Source organism: Aplysia californica, unplaced genomic scaffold (assembly GCF_000002075.1).
Source record: "Aplysia californica isolate F4 #8 unplaced genomic scaffold, AplCal3.0 scaffold00441, whole genome shotgun sequence".
NCBI classification, from domain to species: Eukaryota; Metazoa; Mollusca; class Gastropoda; order Aplysiida; family Aplysiidae; genus Aplysia; species Aplysia californica.
In genome coordinates, this window is record NW_004797711.1 from 358,538 (window position 1) to 380,808 (window position 22,271).

Below are 22,271 nucleotides of genomic sequence, written 5' to 3' on the forward strand. Positions count from 1 at the left end.
AAAAAAAAAAGAAGAAAAAAAGAAGACATGGATTCGATTCCTTTGCTGAGAAGTTATTTAAATGTAAGCGAGTACCTCCAACTGTGCCAATTGTGGATGGGATCGAGTCGGGTCGGGTCGGGTCTGGTAGGGTCGGGTCGGGTTGGATCGATCGCCCGATTTGTCGCCTGAAACAAAATTTTGAAGCGACAAGTCGGGCACGATCAGCTTGAGCCACGATATATAGCCGCTTTGCGCCCTCAATCTGGCTAGCAAACCGACCCGACTCGATCCCCCTATGGTCACCCCGTAGATCTATAATGTGCTAGTATATCATTATGCTGTATTCCACGGCCTCTTGATTGGCCTTAGCGGGCAAGGTAGAAGAACTTCGTCTCTTTAATAATTGTCTAGATCTAGCTGTATTAATGGGCGCTCAAAACAAAAATGTAAAGAGCAAGAAACAAAACGAAATTAATAGATGTCTTACATGTGTGTCCCATTTCCTTTATTTCACTTTTAATTTTTTATTTTTTGTAGGTTATTAGGACGGAATAATGGCTCTTCGTCTTTTCATACAAAGGGTGGTGGCAGATCTCTCTCTCTCTCTCTCTCTCTCTCTCTCTCTCTCTCTCCCTCCCTCTCTCTCTCTCTCTCTTGCCTGTTTTAACTCCCAGTGGAGCACAGCCATCAACAGCATTACTCCAGCGAAGCCTGTCCTAAGCATCCTTTTCTAGCTGTTTCAATTTCCGCTTGTACCGCTCGCCTCCATGTCATCTTTGGTCTTACACTCCATATTTTCTCCTTTCCTCGGTGATGAAGGTCCTCCATCTTCCAGAGCTGGCGGTCGTGTTGCTTTTGCTGTTGATGTTTTTGTAGCTGCTTTTTGTTTTACGGGAAAGGGCTGCTACCCTTTGCCCAACCAGCTTTAGTCGCCTTCTACGACATGTACGGTACGGATACAGTGGTCCTCTTCTTTGCTCCCCCCTCTCTTGGACAGGGCCGCGAGAACCACACGGGTGGGTGGCAGATACATAGGCCTATTAGAACAGACGAGACGCTGCTCGTGGAAAGTAAAAAAAAAAAAGGGGCCGGACAAGTTGACAACATGGCTAGGAGCAGCAAGAACAACAGAACTGCAACGCAAGACAGAGTGAAGCGGAGGTCCATGATCGCCCACGCCAGTCGGCAAGGCACCGGATGATGATGATGATGATGATGATGATGATGATGATTTCAGCATGGCATGAACACAACGCGATTAATGGGTCGCACGAGGCAGGGCTTTGGACACTTAGGTACGGCATGGACCAGAAAACTCTGGAATTAACTTAGTTGGCAATCAGCCCAGAGAACGAAATTTTACAGGATCTTAGGAGAGAGAGAGAGAGAGAGAGAGAGAGAGAGAGAGAGAGAGAGAGAGAGAGAGAACGGGGTATTTCTTTTACCAATTGTATCGACATTGTTTTGTTTTGTTTTTTCTTGCTACATTACAACAGCTGGCCGACGTTATGCACTGGTTGGCTTTCATGCCCTCTCCACACTTGTCTTTGTCCCTCAGAGCTTCCATCAGGGGTGGGGAGAGGTTAGGAGGAAGGAGGGAGGGGGAGGCGGATTAAATTTGAGCTAGTGACCCGTAACTCTAAGTGGAGTTAGCTGAGGCCTGTGTTGAAATCCCCCAGAGATAATACGTAGGCCCTACATATTTCTGTAAGAGACCAGGGACAAGATCTATGTTCTTGAGCATGGTTGGTGGATTGGCTTGGGCGAAGGGAAACAAAAAATAATGACTCTAGAGCTGATGAGAGCTTTCACTTACACCAAATGTCTACGCAACACCCCCTCTGGTGAGATCCAACGCCAAACCCCCACAATCTGCCAAGAGAACACAATTTTACAGGATCTGAAAGAGAGAGAGAGAGAGAGAGAGAGAGAGAGAGAGAGAGAGAGAGAGAGAGAGAGAGAGAGAGTCCGTTTGACGGACGAACTTTTTTGTAACGCAAGACAGTAAAGTTCCCGCCAACAAGGTAGCCTACATTCATGCGTGTGCCTGCCCCTGGAACTTGGAAGAACGTATTGGCCTGCCCTGTCCAAACTGCGGCCATGCTGCCTTTCATAGGGCCTACTCATTGGTGAGACTAGTGAGAGAAACAAAAATAATATTTTTCTCCCCGCCCACCTAACCCCTGACCGCACGCTGAGGTCAACGTAATGCGTTAACAACAAGAAACGAGGTCAGGTGCGAGGGCCGCGGAAACGAGAGCGAAAACCCATCGACCTGGCCCACAGTCCAAATATAGTGCAAGTCTATGCGAGAGACCGATTACTACACTGTTATGTTGCGATGGCTGCCTCCACTCTCTCCACTCTCCACCTCGCTGACCCGCATTTTGGATGGTCTATTTTTGTCTTTCACTTCGAACCGTTTCTTCTCCAGGCCAGCTTGAATCGTGACGCGGTTTCCCCAGATAGCAAGTTGCAAAACGCGCGTTGATTCGTCGAATTTTGTTTTGGTCGTGTGCACGGCGTTCATTGGTCAATTTTGACATATCGACCTACTTTCAACGTTCCAAACTACAACTCATAGCGTCGTTTTCTTGGTTCAGGAAGGTAGACAGACGTGCTGACGAATTCAGGTAATGTTTCCCACTTACTTTTATGTCAATTGTTTTAAAAGTGATTTACAATGACAAGCATTGCCAGTGATCATAGAGTGTTTTGTGCCTTGGAGTGCGCAGTAAGTTTTAAAGTCACGTGCTTGGGGTGTATTTTTAGTGCGATTAGAGGCCAAATTACTCAATTTGCATGAAGTTTTTATCGACTGCTACGCTTCACCCTGGGACGTAGGCCTACCTTCGAAGCCATTGGGGAAGTGGTCTGTGAATTTGCGGATCAGCTCAGCCCGAAACTGTGAGGTTGCAATCTATTTATCAACAGCAGAATAAATTTGAGACTCGTTTTGTCTTGCAATCGTGACATCTGTGCATAATAGCAAGGTTTTCTGTTCCTGTTTGTGTTGATAGCACCAGTGCAGAACTTGTTGATGTGTGTAAAAGGTCAAACTGCAAGCTTGGGCTTGGATAGGATTGTTAATGTTACTGTTTACTGAACTGTTGACATGGTTTGTGCACTGTTCAGCTATCTGTAGCTGTAGCTTGAATGGAGTTTTGATTTTTAGATCAAAATCTAGCATTTTACATAATTTTCCAGATCTAGATCTATCGATTCCACGTTCGACTGATGTTCCTTTTAACTTTGGCCTTCCTACTTAGACTTAGACTATCACTATGGTATTTTTTTTACTTTCCCTCCCATCTCACACTTAAGCTACCCATTTTTTACTTGATGCGCTGAACATGAATATCAACTTCATTTCTGTCGCAAATTAATAGTTTTTGAAATATCTGATTGAACGTTCGGAGAAATAGTGCCGATCTTTATTTCTCCGAACGGTTTCCGGCTTCCGGTCTCGTGATTTTTTGCCTATTTATTGCGAGAGTTCGACGCCAACTTTCATTCTGCCTCTGGTCTGGGAAGGAACACCGCATGGCAAGCCCGCCGACAGACAACCTTCTGTAACACCCACCACACACCCACCACCATCATGCACATGTACACACACAAACTTATACACACACTAACTAAACATGATCAGTGGGCAACTTTTGAACGTATGACGAGCTGAGCTGTGGATGGAGAGACTGTGTGAGTGACAGAGCAGGTGAAAGGAAGAATGTACGAGTGTATCCACAGGCGACAGCAACTACAACTACAAGGGGACGACACTGACCCCCCTGGCCTGGTCCACAGCTCACGAACGAAAGGAATGCGGCTAAGGCAGTGTTTTGCTAATATTATTGTCCATGGTTCACAGGGTGGCAAGGGAATGAGTGATATTTTCTTTGTGTGTGCTTGGAGGGAGGGGGTGGGGTGTGAAAGTCATACGGACGGAGATGAGCCACACGAGAGAACACGGGAATTGAATGAAAGAGTGAAACTGAAAGAGAGGAATTTAACGACTCATGAGCCCTGGAGTGAATGGATCCTGTGTTTCTATTTTTGTATACTTTGAACTGTTACTGAATAAAGGCTGAAATAAAGCTCGAAAAACAAACACACACACGCTCCTCACTCTCCACTTACACACTTACTACCACACACTCACACATGCATACACACACACACACACACACACAGGAGCAAATGTTTAGGTCTAGATCTATATCTATTTCAATTTTCAAGAGCTAGTCGAGAGATTTTTAGATGAGTGTAAAAACGTGAAAAAGAAAGGTTTCACAACCGAATGAAATCAAAATTAGAACAGCCCATAAACAACCACAAAAATTAACAAATAAGGGCGTGAGTCAACTTGTCCGAAGAAGATTGGCTGTTTTAACTGTTCTCTAAATGTGCGTAATTTTAAAACAAAGTACAGGATATTACATGTAAATTATGGAATCACACACATTAAGGGGCCTGCCAGTGTCAGTACATGTAATCGGTTTTGGTGGAACATACGTTCTAACATAACACATTTAAATCTATATATATATATACATGTATTTAGAGTCTAATAAAGGTCTAGGAACATCAAATTAAATGACGTTACACTATACAACATCCCCCCCACCCCCCCCCTTTTTTTTCCCCCAACAAAAAAAGAATTGATAGAAAAACAACACATCAGAACAATGACAAGAAAGAAAAAAATACACACTAACAAAATAAAACACCACAAAGAGGGAAAAATAAAAGTTAACTGTAACATATTCAACAAATCAACGTGGTGACAGCAAGTGAGAAAGAGACCAAGTGAAGCTAGCTGAACTTTCTTTCAAAAGTAAAGAGGTTCGGTTTCTTTCTTTTTTTTCTTTTCTTTTTTTTCTTTGACCAAAAAATGCCCAAAAAATCGAGCCACGATTGATTGGTCGCGGCCGCGACAAACGCAGGACGCAGATGCTAGTTCTATGTGTCGTTATCAATAACCCTCCGTAGATCTAGATCTAGATCTAGACAGCATACGAGTTTACACCACACATTAAGTTCAAGAGCAGCACCCTTCATAGGCAGTGGCGTTGCGTGAGTTGGAGACATGGTGGTGCATAATTGGAAATTGAGCAAATGGGCAATAGGCTTAGTAGCTAGATCTACTAGTAAGATTTCTAGAGAAAGTCAATTAGAATCTGCAGGATATTCCGTAATCTACATCTATCGATATTTACAACTGTTTCTAGATGAAACCGCATTAAAGCTGCAATAACGTGAAATAATACTACCAACTCACTATGCTCACAATCTGAGAAGATTTAAAGATTTCTAATTACTTCGTGCAGCACCAGGACTTGTTACACAATAGAGGGAGACAACAGTTTCGATACCCATTCTTCATTGAGTAACCGTAGACTCTACTAGCGTTGTAGATAGGCTCGCGGAAACTTGGATCAAATTTTTAGCTTGCACCAAATTGGGGCTGCGAAGAAGAGTTTCAAGCACCTTTCTTCTTGTGCGGGAAGAACGTTGCCTAGATTTCTCTACAGTGACAAAAATAACTTTGGTGCAGAGATTTTGCTTGCTCCTAGTAGACGCTACCGCAAGCGGTGCGACGAGCATAAACCATCCTCGTTGTCTGTCTCTTCACTGGCGCAGCCAGCGGGTGATGGATCGCAAGGATGTGTACATTTTAGTGGGCTAGGCCTAGTGTAGATCTAGAGCACTGACTGGTTTAGAACTATTAGAAAGGGGGGGGGGGGGCAGGGTTAGGTGGAGCGCTTGCACCAATTGCACCAATGGCGCCCCGCCACTGTTCACTGTTCTAGCGAAAAACTGTTTGGAACTGTAGCATTTCTTATATAAATGTTTACTGCGGACATTTTTTGGACCGATTGAACCATATTGTATACGAACAATCTATGGTAGGCCTATACTATAATTATAGATCTATATAATATCCGAAATTTGCGGGAAAGGATGTGATTTCAGAGTGTTCGGAGAAATAATGCCCAGCTTTATTACCCCGAACGTTTGGAGAAATAGTGCCTAGCTATATTTTCCCGAATGTACTGAGAAATAATGCCGGCCTTTTTCTTAATCGAGATTATAGACATGCTTTGGCCCGGGGGGTTACAGGGGGGGTAAAAGAAAATCTGGCGTTACTGGCCCCCTGAAGCCCATAAAATTTGATATTTTACATAGATCTAGATTCTAGATTTGAAATTTTCTTTAAAATAATTGATTTGCTATAGTTAATGGCTTTATGTGTGATCTGCAGCAAACAGTACTGCAGTTTGACCCCTGAAGTTGTGCTTATTCTCTGTATGCGGGAGTTAAAGTAAAAATGTCCAACTTTAGTTTTTGTTTTTATTGAATTGTTTTTTTCTATCAATCATTCAGTGAGCCCATATTAGCAAGCACCACACATCTTTTATCTCTTCTACCTCCCCATTTTTTAAACTGTCTTGTACAGTTTTGTTCTAATCGGCTGTCCTATATATGGGTTTGACTATGGCTCAAATGTTCTGGTTGAATTGGTCTGCAGAAGTGCTGCAGAATTATTATAAATTATAAAGCCCAGGCAGTGCTTTCCTTTTTGAAAACCAGATCTTTATGTTGGTTGTTTTTTAGGTTTTGTTTTAAAACATTTATTCTGGCATTGTCTCTGTAAGCCTTCTTGATTCTTGTGATTTGAAATAAGTTAATACCCTGTGATGTAAGCCTTCTTGATTCTTGTGATTTGAAATAAGTTAATACCCTGTGATGTAAGCCTTCTTGATTCTTGTGATTTGAAATAAGTTAATACCCTGTGATGTAAGCTTTCTTGATTCTTGTGATTTGAAATAAGTTAATACCCTGTGATGTATCTTTCAACTTGGATTAAAAAATTCTCCTTTAAATTTCCAGACAATCCTGTTGTGACGTTCAAGTATCAATTGCTTAGCTCTCTCATCATGGCAGCAGCTAAAGGTCGTGGAAAGAAGGCAGCCGGAGACTCTGGAGCTGCAGCTAAAGCAGGTAGGATGTGAGTGGTGGACAGGTGCAGCTAAAGCAGGTAGGATATGAGTGGTTGACGGGTGCAGCTAAAGCAGGTAGGATGTGAGTGGTTGACGGGTGCAGCTAAAGCAGGTAGGATGTGAGTGGTTGACGGGTGCAGCTAGAGCAGGTAGGATGTGAGTGGTTGACGGGTGCTCTGGTGTGCTTCTTTGTCCCTAGTTGTCCTTCTTTGGTTCTAAATAGAGTCCAGTGGTGCACACCGTTGGGAACCAGAATTATAATTATGTCAGTGTGCCCAGTTTTGGATCATACATCCTTACAAGTCTTTGGGCCTTCCACTTCCACACCATCTTGCTGAGCTGGCAGGGTAAAGCTGATACAACTACTAACTACTCTAAGACAATTGAAAGTATTCAAGACCAGTAGTGGTCTGTGGGTGATTGGCGGGTGCTCTGGTGGGGTTTGCTCCTTCTTTCCTAGTAAATATCCTTTCTCTCCTCCTTCTTTTTTGTGTATGTAACTTTCTTGTAACACCTCTATTCCTCGGCACTTGTATAACCTTTAAATTATGTTGCAAGAGCAAGTGGCGTAAAACTGTTACTAAAACTAGAACCAGTTGTGGTCTAGTCTATGTCGTGTAGTTAAGTGGCAGACCCCTGACACACACGCAGAAACTCCGTCACCTGGACACAATGCAAATTGTGGGTATGTCATTAACAAAATATTATTAGCCTTTCTCATTTGTGTATAGCGTTTAGCTTGGCATATCCACCTGTGTTGATGCCTTTGCTTAAGATGCCTATTACAATTTTCTGTTTTATTGTTATTATATGTTCATGGCAAAATGTGGTCAGTATTGAGCTTATCTGGCAACTCACCTCTAATAACTTTCCTTCACTTCTGTATGATAAAATTAGCTTTGAAAAGAAATTTATTAATGCAGTTTGATTGAATTATATGATTATGTGGACTTCCAATGCATTTATCATAATTTTGTTGTGAGGTGTCGTTCGAATTTATAATATTTTTTTTATAATACCAGGAAATGTGTTTTCTATTCTTTTGTGAAACACTCACTTCTGGTTGGAGTTATACAGTAACCATGGCTTCTTTTTTGTTCCCAGCGAAAAAGCCAGCAAAGAAGGCAACAGCAAAGAAAGGAAAGAAAACAGGTAAGCATCTTTTTATCATAATTTTTGTCTAACTACATGATGTAAAAATAAGGAAATATGGCTTTGAAATGGTGGTGTCAAGGGCAATGGATAAGTTTAGTGACAGCAAAATTGAAGAGCATACGTATTGTATTGTTCTAGGTATGCCTTTTTGAGAGAAAGGCGAACAAATTGATTTTTAGAGAAGTACAATTGTAGTGGAGAGATCAGTTTGAAGAGGTATGACTTTTAGTTTGGTTGACACATGTCTTTCTCTTAAATTTATTTTGGGCTTAGTACTAACTCCAAGGTCAAGTCTGAGCTCTTCTACGGCTGTGTAACTTGAAAGACAGACAACAAAGACAGTACTGAATAAATTCCAGACTTTCATCAACAGATGTATTAGGAGTATCCTAAGAATTAAGTGGCAGAATAAAATAAGAAATGGTGAGCTGTGGGAAAGGACAGGACAAAAGGATATATAGAATTAGAAATAGGAGTAAGAAAGTGGCGATGGATGTGACACACATTCAGAAAACCCAGCGGAAACATCACAAGACAATCGCTGCAGTGGAACCCACAGGGAGCACGAGGCAGGGTAAGCCACGAGAAACATGGAGGAGATGTGTGGAAAGGGACATGAGAAAGATGAAGCTCACTTGGAAGGATGGCCCAGGACAGAGATACAGTGGAAACCTGATATAACAGGGATTTTGGGAACAGAGAAAAAGTCCTGTTGTGTCAGATCTCTGTTAAATCAGAAATGCGAGGGAAGGAATCATTTGTGGACTAATCCAGCTGTATTATTCATGGATAGTTTCCCATGGTCTCCGCCTGATACATTACGTGTGCGTATAGCTAGGCTTAGTGCTAGATTGAAGTCTGCAGCTCACCGCAGCCCTCTCTCGCTTCACCTGCTGCGTGTGCTTGCAGTGGCGTGGCTTGCATGGGCTTGCTCCATCACTGCATTACTCTCTCTCTCTCTCTCTCTCTCTCTCTCTCTCTTACTTTATACACATTGTTAACAAGCCTTTGTCCCTGCTATAACCGATTGGGCTCCAATGAGGCCCTTTTCTTGGCGATAACTTTTAATAGGAAGAAAGAGTAGGAAAAAACTAGGATTTTAAAACATCAGTTATTACCGGATCCCTGTTATATATATGGTTTCCACTGTAAATGGAAGGAGCCTGTATGTGGCCTATACCCTGCCAGGGGTGAAAGGCATTGATGATGATGATGATTATCTGTATGTCATTTTAAATATCATTTTAAATATTTAGTATGGCTTGAGGATGTGAGTTGTAAGTTCCATGTCATGATGTTCTTGCTTTCTTTCTATCTGTTAACTTACTCCTTCTTATCCTTACTGTGAACTTTCTTTGATCTATGTGGGGATTGTTTAAGGATGTCACTGGAGGCTGTGGTCCCGTCACAGTTTGGTCACATCTGATCAAGTCTGATTTTTTAAAGACACACTGGAAAATATCTGGTCGCTTTTAAAAGGACAAGCGGGCTAACCCAGATTCCGGGGATTCCCAAAAATCTTGACCTACACCAAAAGTGGGCATTGCCCTACTTGAGAAGTTTGGTTTCATTGGTGTGAATATTTGTTTATAGAGAGAAAATTCTCCTTGTTTTTTAATGAAACTGAACAAGGGGCAAAAACTTTACCTTCGATTTTCTCAAAATAGCATTTTTCGGGATAGCCCACTTGTCCTTAAAAGCGACCATCTGTGAAGGACTTTTTAACATGAATTCCTTAACACGGGAGAGCAAAGCTTCCAACAGACAGTTGGATAGCAGCCTGAATTAGAATTGAAGCCAAGAGAGAGGCCACCTGTCCAAATGACCACTTCCCACTTCCCCATTTTCGTTTGAAGAAATATTTTGTTGGCACTTTCCATGATATGTTGAAGAAAAAGCACTTTCTTCTCGACAATGGGTGGTCGTCTTGGATAATTTCGATGGTAGCTATTTTTTATATTTTTTTTGGCTTCCTTGAGTAGTAAAACACTTTTCCAGAGTTTGATACTGCAAATGACACAATACAGGTGCTTTGCAAATGTGTCTTTTAGATAGTTTTACAGTGGAATCTACTTAAACCGAAATCTGGGCGACAGCCAGGTTTTCTTCGGTCTAGCTGGATTTTCAGTTAAGATAGGTTGCTCAAATAGAAGAAAAAATATGGGAGGTTTTTTTATTTTCTTTTGGATTATCGCTGTTTTCGGAATACCGTGTTTGGTTTAAGCTGACTCCACTGCATATCTTACAGATGATAATTTGTAAAAGCTTGTGTGTTAAATAAAAATGGTGTGATGTTCATTTCAGGAGGAGTAAAGAAAGCCAAGGCAAAGGCAGCGGCCAAAGGGAAAGGGAAGAAGGCCGCAGCAAAGAAATGAGCCACTACCTTTAGCCTCTTTTTTTTATTTTTTGCACTCAACCTTGTTTTCTTTTATTCTGTACCATTATTGTTAGTTTGATATTATGATTATACATTGTATTATATTATATTGCACCAATGATGGGCCTGTGTAAAATATCTCAAAATCGGAAAAAAAAACAGTTTTGAACGATGCTGAAGGGAGCATCAGGTATGATTGATCTCATATATGAATTTCCAATTTTTGCATTGTTTTTTTTTTTTTTTAAATGTTGCTTTTGAACAGAAAAGTTATTGAGAAAATCTTTTTAATGAAGAAATGGGAAATTACATTGGTCACATTGTTGAAGTGCTTGTGATTGATATTTAACAGGTCAATGTCTTCATGTATTCATGGACTGTACTTTTTCACTTTGTCTAGACTAGCTCAATTGTGTCTTTGTTCTTTCTCTTTCTCTCTCCCCCTCCCTCCCTCTATGTCCCTCTATTCTTGGTCTCTTTTCCATACTCACACTCTCTTGCCTTCGTCCAGCTAAATCCTACACATTGTATTTATCATTGCGTTGAGATATATATTATATATATACCAGTGGCCATATAGTGCCCAGTATCATGGATTTTTACACGTTTTATTCACCGTACACGTCTGGTCTACAGTTTATGCTGACTAAGTCAACATTCAGCTTAATTATTGAATACTAAATACCCATTTTGGATACGGTAACCCCCTCCCCAGTATTTTTTAAGTTATCAAAATTTTATTATCCTGAGGAAAGTTGCACATCTTCATATATTATATATATATATCCATCCATCTATCTATCATATATTTGATCTTCATCTCATTTTATTTTTGCTTCTTGTAAGCATTCGTGTAATTAACCATTTTTTGGTTATAGTCATTTTGTCCTCATTTGTTTTAACCTGCCAATCACTTCAAGGAAACGTGCTTGTTTAGATGATGTCAGCCCTCAGATGCAATAGTGACATTCATTCTTTGGGAAAATTACCACACTCGAGCATCGGAGGGTTGATGTGTCTGCGTGTCTGAAGTTATGTGTTTATTTTTTAAAAAAGTATTTTTCTTGTTGAAAGTTCGTTTTGGAAGGAAAAAAAAAGAGCTAAGTTTCAATCATCCTGAGTTTTGTCAGTGGCAATTGATAAAATTTTTAATGAAGTTTTACAATTTAAAGCATGGGAAAATATTGTTTTGAAGGTTTATCTTTTAATCTTTTAAAAGAGGAGTCGTTGACGAGCGTTAGTAGGTCAGAATCTTTAGAATATAGGCCTTCATTTTGTTCTAGATGATTGTGTTTACCTTTAGAAAGTAGTTTTCAAGATGTCAGATGCACTGATTGAATCTCAAAGCACGTTTGGATGGACATACTTGGTTAAGTGTATGTATGTGTGGTGATCATGATCAGTTACTTTTACACAAGGCAATATATTAATAAAATAATTGTCGTTAGTTGAACATTTTTGTTTGTTTTTCTTTTTTTTAGATTAATTCAGATATATTTTACCGTGACCAAATACAGAAGATATATAATATAGTTGTTGTTACTGTATTAAGGTAGAAAAATGTTGATCTGTATTTGATCTGCGTGTCACCTAGCTCTTCGGTTTTGAAGTATTTGAAGTCACATATATACATGTATATATATTCGAATACAATATTTTAGGTCCCTAGCAACGCAATTTAAATTTAGCATGTGGACTGCTTTGACCCTGTCTGTCAGAGGCAGCCTGGGCTAGTGTGTTGTTGGTAATACAGCTTTCCTGCAAAAGATTGAAAGACTCGATAAATTCCCTTCCTAGGAATGGAACCCACGTCCTTAAAATTTTTCACTTCAACACAAAGAGCCTACTAAACATTAGACCACAGGCACAGACACTGGTTGGAACCTCCTCCTCTGTCAAAGTAAGCATGATGTCTTTTGGGCCTTTCATGACTTTCAGGCTGAGGAGAGTGCTACAAAAATTTTATTTTGTAAAAATCCCCTTGTATTTTTGAGTCATAGATTAGATTTCTCAGAGTTTTCTAGCAACTCAACACCCTTTTCCAAGACAACAGGTTACTGAAGAGATTTAAACTTGAGTCGAACTTCAGATGGGAAATCTATTTCCTTTAAATTTAAACTGGGCTGTCCTTACACAAACAGGTCTGTTTAGAAACTTACTCTCAACTGTACTGTAAGGTCATACCCATAGGTTCGAATTCCATCAGGGGCCTGAGGTTGTGTCCAAGGGAAAGGCACTTAACACAAATTTTCCTCTTTGTTGACCCAGGTGGGAATGGGTAGGCCTGCCTGCCTAAAGACAGACAGCGAATGAAAGATCTTGCCAGTTTTACTTTTACCTGTATTAACGCATCTTGCACTGTAGGCTACTGTATGCTTCCTGGGAAGCCAAGAATGTTAAAGTATTCTACGGTCTGCTGGGGTAATTTATGTTGTAAAGCACGTAGAGCATGGTTATACGCTATATATAATATGTAAAAATTAATGCAATTTTATTATTTTTATTTTATAGAATAGAAATGTCTTGACGACAGAGATGATCACTAGTCACCTCCACTGTAGTCAAGTAAGAGACTGGTGCTGAAGCTGACTGCTATTGTCAGGCCAGTGTGCAAGTGTAAACGGTCTATTTATTACATGTACAGGCCGACCGGACAGGTTTTAGACAGTAGGCAAGCCGTACGGCTGGACAAAATCGAGGAAACTTGGTTTATTAATAATATTACACGCCACAATCGACCTGAAGGCGGCTGCACCTCGCGAGCAAAATATGTTTGACACACTAGGCCTAGTCTGGGTGAAACTTCACACACATGTGTGCACCATGGCACGCAAAACATAAAAATGTGCTGGAATGGAAAATCTTTTAAAAATTTTAAAAACAAAATAAAACAACTCACTCGAGAGTGAGAGCCATTGCCGTAATTTTGATACGCTGATTCTGAATCTGGTATTAATTTTTATCTACGACGTGATTTTCCATAATTTTGAAATTAGTTCAATTGTCTCCAGTGCAGCAAACTTCAAAGGCCGGATGTCAAATTCACAGGCAGCGGCTATGGGTTCTCTTACATCCAGCCGGCCATTCGCCGGAATGTTCGCCTACGGTTTGAGCCACATTTCTTTTTACATGTTACGATTGGCCGTACGGCCCCGAAACCTGTCTGGTCTGCCTGTACGTGTAATAGGCCCTTTAGCGCCAGAAACCTTGACTTTGCTTACAGGAACTTACAGTACACTTTTTCACACATACACAACTTCCAATCTATGTCGACAAAGGCCCCTTTTTGGTTCAAAATCAGCAACCAATCATGTTTTAAGTTTTAGAAGAACATTTAAAATTTGGGTGACCTTATTTAGGCCACATATGGCCTAAATAAGCTAAACCCCCCTCCCTTACCTTATTTGGGCCACAGGTGGCCTAAATAAGCTAAACCCCCCTCCTTTACCTTATTTAGGCCACAGGTGTGGCCTGAATAAGCTAAACCCCCCTCCCTTACCTTATTTAGGCCACATCTGTGGTCAAAATAGCCAAACCAACGTAAAGCATTGTTTTCTTTACAAGTTACGTTATTATCTCTTTAAAAACTCTTCACATTCATTTTCCTTCACAGCCGTATCGTACATGACATGTGATGTAGAATCAATTTAAGGTCCTTGGAAAGGTGACCAGAAAATAACAAAATTATTTTATGATCTTCACTTGCACTTGCAATTTTTTGGACAAATTAAAGTCTACCTAATTATATTTTCCCCCCTCATTTTTCTTCACTATAAATGACAACTGGCATGTATTGTTTTCAGTTATTATCAAGAAAGTGGATAGGCGGACTACGGGGTCTATCTAGCCAAAAGGATAGGTGGTCCCCAGGGTCTACCTAACAAAATGTCAGGTTTTAAGATGTGAACCCCGGAGTCAGCGTAGTGAAATAAGTAGATTTAGGTTTACCTAAGGATCGGTGGACCCCGGGGTCAACATAATGAAATAAGTAGATCTAAGTTTATTTTATAATAGGACTGGCGGAGCCCGTGGTCAAAGTAGTGAAATTATAAGTAGATATAGGTTTAATTAAGGATTGAAGAACCACGGGGTCAATGTAGTGAAATCAGTAGATCTAGGTTTAATTAAGGATTGGTGGACCCTGGGGTCAATGTAGTGAAATAAGTACATGTAGATCTAGGTTTAATTTTAAGGATTGGTGGAACCTGGAGTCAACGTAGTGAAATAGGTAGGTTTAAGGTGAACCCCAGGGTCTACCTAACGAAACACTAGTTAGGTTTTAGAATAGGTGGATCCTGCGGTCACCGTAGTAAAACAAGTAGGTTTAATCAAGGTGTCCCGGGGGTCCACCAATCCTTAATTAAACCTTCTTAATCCTCTATGGCCTTGGTGACTCCGGGTTCCACCAATCTTTAAAGAAACCTACTTATTTCACTGCGGTGACCCCAGGGTCCACCTGTCCTAAAACCTAGTACCAATCCTTACTTAAACCAAACCTTATTTCACTACGGTGACTCCGGGGTCCACATCCTAAAACCTAGTATTTCGCTATGCAGACCCCGGAGTCCACCTATCCTCTACAGGACTATACTATTATTATCAATTTGCAATTTTCATTGATTAGCATTTTTGTTTAAATATAATATTGAATCAGAGTGCAGGGGAGACCGAGGCGCCCGGTCGATTCGGTGGTCGGCTTTTGTAGATCTATGCATTTTTTACGGAAAGCCGTATTACCTAACCCTATTACTAGATCTATTAGTGTTGTGAAAACTTCAACCTCTACAGCTCAGGCGTCAAAAGATGCAGGTAAATAATAATAGATCTACGTCCTGAAGTTTCATAATTTATTTTTATACAGAATAACACAGTACACAGTCAGTAGTTTTTATTTCATCGAGTTATAAAAATGGCCTTCGTTTAAAAATTGCCTTGTTTTCAGAAACAAGTTTTAATAGTTCTAGTTCTACCTAATCGATTTTCATGCGAATTCAACCATTTTGATGATCTTTCTTTTCCTTTTAAAAAGATGTAGATCTAGGCCTGTCGGATGTGGCAGTGCGAATAGCACTGAGTTGTTTAGATCTAGATCTAGACCCATCAAAACACGAGGCTTCGTGGCCGATCACAAAAGTCTACAGGGCTTATCGAGGCCGATTCGCCCTGCCGCGAGCACGTTCACTAAACTGCCTACTAGATAGAATCTACTACCAAATATTCTCCACACGATCTTTGCTACTACTACTACTAGGCCTACTAGCCTACATGTACTACTACGAGACAGTACGAGAGAGTGTCACTCAGGCAAAGATAGTGTAACTTTGACTCAGCCACGTAGTATACACACTTTTTATACCCCAAATTTAACCCGAAAGTCCATTCGGAGGATTTGACCTTTTCACTTGACCAAAGTGTGCCAAAATGGTAGCCTAGCTTTTGCCCCTCCATGAAGGAAAAATCCGGCCCTCATTCAAACCATTGGAATTGAGCAAAATTTTGCGTTTTGTGCTTTGTTCTTTACAATATTCATTATGGTTATGATTTATAAGTTGTACACTGAGGCAAAACCATACTAAATGAGAAAGGGGCACCATTATGAAAGTGGAATGAACTCAGTTGCCTGAAAAGGGTAGTTTGAACATGTGTGGCCTAAATAAGCTAAACCCCCCTCCCTTACCTTATTTAGGCCACAGTCCACTGTGGCCTAAATAAGCTAAACCCCCCTCCCTTACCTTATTTAGGCCATATGTGGCCTAAATAAGCACTCCCTTAAAATTTATGCATTCCCCCATGGTTGAAAATGGTGAAATGGTATGGGATTAACACCTCTATCAACAGTATTAGGTTATTTATGAGGCGGGACTTCCGAGTTTAACGTCCATTTCTGAAAGGACCGAGCCAAAAGGGAATACTGTGTAAAAGTAAAATACCTTTCCCAAAGACACAATGTAGGACCGAGCTGAGGTTTGAACCCGCAACCTCATGATTACGAGTCCGGTAGCCTTACCACTAGGCCACCGACGCCACCCACTATGGTTGTTATTCTTCATCTAATTGAAAATACACAAAGTAGTCTATGATGAAACAGAGGTGTTGTGTCACTTGATGCATATAAAATTGAGAGCACTACAAACTAGTTATTTTTGCATTGTTGTACTGGTATTGAAATAATAATAATACCAGAAGGGTCAACACTCCGCTCGAATGCCATTTTTGGAATGTACCGGGTAGTGTGTTTGTGTGGGGGTGGCGGAGAAGAATTTAGCACACATACTTCATCTTAAGATAATCTAAATTAACCGAACAACCGAACACTTCACAGTAGGGATGAAACCCTCAAAATGAGTAGGCCCACATTGCTGAATGGACTCCTAAGTTAAATTATAAATTAGATCTAGATATATTATCATATCTGCCCCTAATTCTATGCACAGCAGTCTTTAAATTAAAAAAAAACAACAACCTAAAAACTCGTCCACTTTGTCCATTCCGCTGGATCGGAAAAGTCCGAAAAGTAAAGTAAAGTCCATTCCACAAGGTAGGCCTATTTATTCAGCAGAGTTCCCGGCAAAAATAAAACATGAAGCCAAATCTCTTTCTAATCACTCACATTTATTACCCGGTACGTGTATTCTGTTTCTTTACATAAAATTCAAATGAGCAGCCACACAGAAGACCGACAAAAGCTGACATGAAGTAGGCTACTCTCTTACAAAGAATTCTTGGTACAAGAATTTCCTACAATTGTATGACTACGACACTCTTCGGTTCTATTACCATCAGACACATGGTATAAAGTGGATAATCAAAATGGCAGATAATTTTGTCTTGAGATCGCAGTAAAGAGGAAGGAAGGAAAGAAAGAAAGGAGGAGGAAGATTTGCTTTTAGTAGAGGTTTTTCGGAGCTCGCAACTGCTTAATAAGGTCATACGAGCGCCAAGGGGCGGATGTCAACAGAGAAGTCCTTACAGGGAATCAGACTTACTCTGCTCACCTCTCTAACTTCAACAACACAAAGTCTGCTTCGACTATCAAGGCACCCCGGAAATAGCAGTGTACAAGAGCGTGACAAACATGATACAAAAGAAGTAGAGGAAAAATGACGATAGTAAGGGTTAGGAAAGAAAAAGCAGCAATTCCCTGTTGCAGTTCAGACACAGTTATGAACATGACATTGAAGAAATCAGTCCATTTACAAATTACAATTTCTACTGTAAGAAACTTGAGATGTTAATGTCCCCGTCTTTGGGAATGGCCGGGGACATTAACATCTCGAGTTCTTATGCACAGTAGAATTGTAATTGCAAATGGGCTGATTCATCAATCAATGTCATGCTCATAACTGTGCCTGAACTGCTGAGAGAGAAGCACGTTGATACAATAACAGTCATTGAGTGCAGGGAAAAAGCAAGACAGACAATCAGACGGACAGACAGAAACATTAGAGGGCGTAAGAAAAGAAGTAGGGCCTACTGATGGTGTCCTCAAATCACCCGCAGAAAGGAAGGAAGGAAGGAAAAAAGGAAGAAGGAAGGAATACTAAAACTAAGACTAGACAATACACCAAAATAAACATGTGTCACAAAAAATGTACCGGCATGAAGGACTCATTTTAATGTACTTATGTTCAAAGGTCCCGTAGCAATGACAAACTTCACCACTGGTCTCACACTCACAATGAGCATTCCATAGACTTTCTGGTTGAATACAACAACAGTGAATATTCCGAGTAAAAAATGTATCATAATATTCATAAATAATCAAAATGGAAAAACACTTCACCCTGAGGTCAAAGTAAAGGAAGGAAGGAAGGAAAACTAAGTCTATACATGGAAAGTAAACATGTGTCACAAATGATGATGTAGTTTTATCAGAGCACAGATATTTCTCTGTCAAAGACACACTTACTTAATTGATCTCACAAGAATTTTGTCATCCTGACCGATAATGAATACAATAACAGCGAATATTCCGGGTACATAGGCACACATGTCACATCACATACCCTCTCACTCTCTCCATCTCACCCCGCCCCCTTCACTTTCACCTTTTTGTTTTTTCTTCTCCAGACTCACTCAATCAATCCTTGCCTTTCAAAAAGTTGATCAACATCAAACTAAGCACTCATTTTACACACCAGTAATCATAATACAGACCTGCCTTTTCGAAGTTTTCGTAATATTATGAAAATATGCCAGAAATTTGACCCCATGAAGAAAATACGAATGTACTATGATTACGAAAATCGAGCCAACTTTCTATGAATAATTAATTCTACGACTAGAAAAGGCTGGAGAGAGAGTACCTATACCAATGACCAAGTCATTAGCCCCTCATAACTCAATGACTTGGAATCAGAAGCCTTCTCCGTGCAAATAGTCAACTGCGCATAGAAAATGTAAGTCTTGTAAGCTGTCACTCAAATTTTTATTCTTTTACTTTTATTTTTTTTTAGTGGGCCCCTATTTCGGTGAAGGAAAATTATACTTTTACAAATTTTCAAGTCAAATTGCTCATTTTAGACCATTTCATTGCCAATTTTTAAATTTAAAGACTCAACTAGGCAGGTCTGTCATAATAATAATAATACACCATGTAAAAACATGATAACCAATGCATAAAATGGTTTGGACAGCTGTCGTCAAGACCACCGCCAGACAGTACAGTATAGCAGCGAGAGCAACAACTAGAGATCAGATGGACACAAAGTTGTTTTTTTTTAGTAGAGGTTTTTCGGTGCTCGCAACTGCATAAGGTCATATGAGGGCCAAGGGGTGGATGTCAAAAGAGAAGTCCTTACAGGGAATCAGACTTACTCTGCTCACCTCTCTAGCTTCAACAGTACAAGGCCTGCTTCGACTATCAAGGCACCTCAGAAATAGTGGGTCACAAGAGTGTGACAAACATCAGCAGTTCCCTGTTGTAGATCAGGCACAGTTATGAGCGTGACATGATGAATCAGCCCATTTACAATTCTACTGTGTATGAACGAGAAATGTCCCCCACTTTGGGAATGGCCTAAAGACACTTCAGTCACAGTCAGTCACTCAGTGGCACCGCCGGGGGGGAAATGGACACAAAGGAAGAGGCAGCACCAAGAAAAGACGGATAGAGGAGAGGGGGTCAGAGAAACACTAAATAAAAATAATTCAACAGGCGATACAACAAACAATTTATGAAAAACGTTTGCTTCTCCCCTCGACACTATGAGGTCACAGAGGCCGGGATAGTAAAGTAGGTAAGTAGAAACAAGATTTGTACTAAAGTACTAATAATAGTACTCAATAACATTTTAACAAAAATATATATATAATATAACACATATCTGTGAGGTGGCGGGGTGAAATCAGGCGCTTGTCAAAATTATAATCAAAGTAAAGAAATTGGCTTCCGCAATTTTGAGAATTTTAATTAAATTTTGAGTTTTTGTGGCTCAACACCTTTTATTAATAGTATGTCCATTAAAGACCACATTTCTGTGTGGATTTTACGGAAAAACATTAATTAAATGTACAAAAAAATGTAAATTTTCAGTTTCCACGGACTCTCAAGTAAAGGTAATAAATAATATTTGGCAGCCATTTTCTAACTAATTTTTAATTTTACCTCTGAAACCAGGTGACTTCCACCTTCTTCATTTGCAAATATCTCAACTTGTATTCAAGATAAATGGATATTTTTTTCTCCCAAAGTAAGTTAGTAAGGCAAGGCTAATGGACAAGATTTAAGATGATACCAATAACTCTACATATGCCCAAAAATTGACGAGAGCCTGAGTCCACCGCGTCGTGACACATTTGCATTATATCGTCCACCAGCTGTTAAAAGCCAGAAATTTTGAAAATTAACCCCCAAAAAATTAGTTTCTTAATTAATTTGTGGTATAGATGGTGATTAGATCTACATGTGCTCAAACAAAATTTTTGTTGAAATTCAAATTTCAAATGTTGAAAGAAAAAAATATGCAGAAGTAGGGGCCTACAATTTGTTAAAAAGAATGAAACAGTTTTTTTCTATCTACTAAAAAGCTTTGTTTTACTGTCTTAGTACAGTCTTCTTAATGCATTTTAACAGCTTGCCGACGAAATATTGGTATTACAAATTGCGTAGTATCTTACACCCATCGTAACTTGTGATGGTGATGATGCAAAGTGCAACATTTTATAAACAGAAAAAGTGCAGCACTTCCCAAAACCATTACGGTACTGTTACAGCAACATTCTTTCATCAAGTTGGGATATTGTCCGATTTCCTATTACTTAAGATAGAAGAATCTATTCGTCATTTCTTAACAGAAAAAGTCTAATAATTTCATACACATTCTCCTTTTGCGTTCTTTGCCCATTGCCACGGATGATGGAGCTAAACTAAAAAAAAAAGGAGCTCTCCTCACACTCTCCTTTTGAGAACGGCTCATGTAATACTATGAAATTTTGATTGTCAGTGAATTGAAACTGTTTTTGCCTTTCTATAGATCTACAATTCATAAAGTCTGGAGTAACTAAAAAGTATATAAGACGATATATCCTATTATTTAATAGACCAAAACCAGATTATATTTATAATTTGGGGAACAGAAAACAGCTTCTTGTATCCTGATTCTGATAGGAAAATATCCTGACAAGTTTAATACAGGGTAAACTTCACATTCTGCATCTCTTACCAGTATCACAGTCTGATCTTAATACTAATACATACACTTTTAAGACAATCAGAAACATAAAAGTTGTGATAATAAAACATAAAAGTTGTGATAATAAAACATAACAGTTGTGATAATAAAACATAACAGTTGTGACAATGCACGTGTATACAAGAAGCACAGTGACTGAACCATTCACACACTCTGCCTTACCCTGGCAGTAGCACAAAGTTGGAAACAGAACTAGCAGGTCAAAATGGCCATAACCAGCCACCAGGCAGTTCCTCAGTTGACCAACATGACGCTAAAGAATGGAAAGAAGTTTTTAAACAGGTACATGTTTTCTACACACCTCATTGACACAATTTAGAAAATTATTTACAAAGCGGGTTTTGACCCTGGCCGCCAGGCCAACTTGGGCTAAGAAGAGGTTTCCACTGTCGATTCCACAAAGTCAATGAACTAGGCCTATTGGGGAAACGTGGTATGGCCCAGTTTTTGACAGCACTGTCACTAAGCACGAAAACCCGTTTTCATTTTAGTAAGAGTTTCACGGCACTTGGAAAACTGTAAAGTTATATAATTGCCACAGATTAGTTGTTGCTAGAGAGTCTTCTTCTATCCCGTGGTTGGGGCAACCGTTGGGGCACCACTGCATCGGAAAACCAGCTCTCGCCATCTATTTTTGTCCTCTGCTTTCCTCATATTGTCACCCATCGTCTTTCCTGTCCACTCTGTAATGTCCTCCCATCTCCTTCTCTGCCTTCCTCTCTTTCTCTTTCCTTGCAGGATTGTTTTGGCAAGTCCTGTGGATCTTGTGACATGCTCATACCATTTTAATTTTCGTCTCTTCACTGTGGTCAGTAGATCTTCATATTGCCCCAGTGCTAGAGAGTAACATACCCAAAAAAAAGGAGATTTAAGGATGGTGATAGATGCTTGACAGAAATGAAGGAGCAAACCACACTAGAGCACCCACCAACAGCCCTGAACCCCTTCACAAATTTTTCTTCTTCTTCTCGATGGCATCACACTTGAAGTCTGGTATATGTCATAAATTGGGCCGTCCTGCTCAGTACATCCGTCGGCCCGTGTATAGCTTCTCTTGTA

The 22,271-nt window shown here is 40.0% G+C and overlaps 2 protein-coding genes across 2 annotated transcripts in view; both read left to right on the top strand.

The window, feature by feature from the left end:
• The window catches only part of LOC101849949 (alpha-tubulin N-acetyltransferase 1), a gene marked incomplete in the record, with an annotated part of 361,461 nt that overhangs the window by 294,159 nt on the left and 45,031 nt on the right, over nt 1–22,271 (top strand).
• On the top strand, nt 1,766–11,971 carry LOC101854814. The gene is made up of 5 exons (XM_005104920.1): nt 1,766–1,826; nt 2,722–2,889; nt 6,877–6,987; nt 8,091–8,138; nt 10,446–11,971. Exons 1-5 carry the CDS (start codon nt 1,766–1,768, stop codon nt 10,514–10,516), a joined length of 459 nt encoding a protein of 152 aa, XP_005104977.1. The 3' UTR covers nt 10,517–11,971.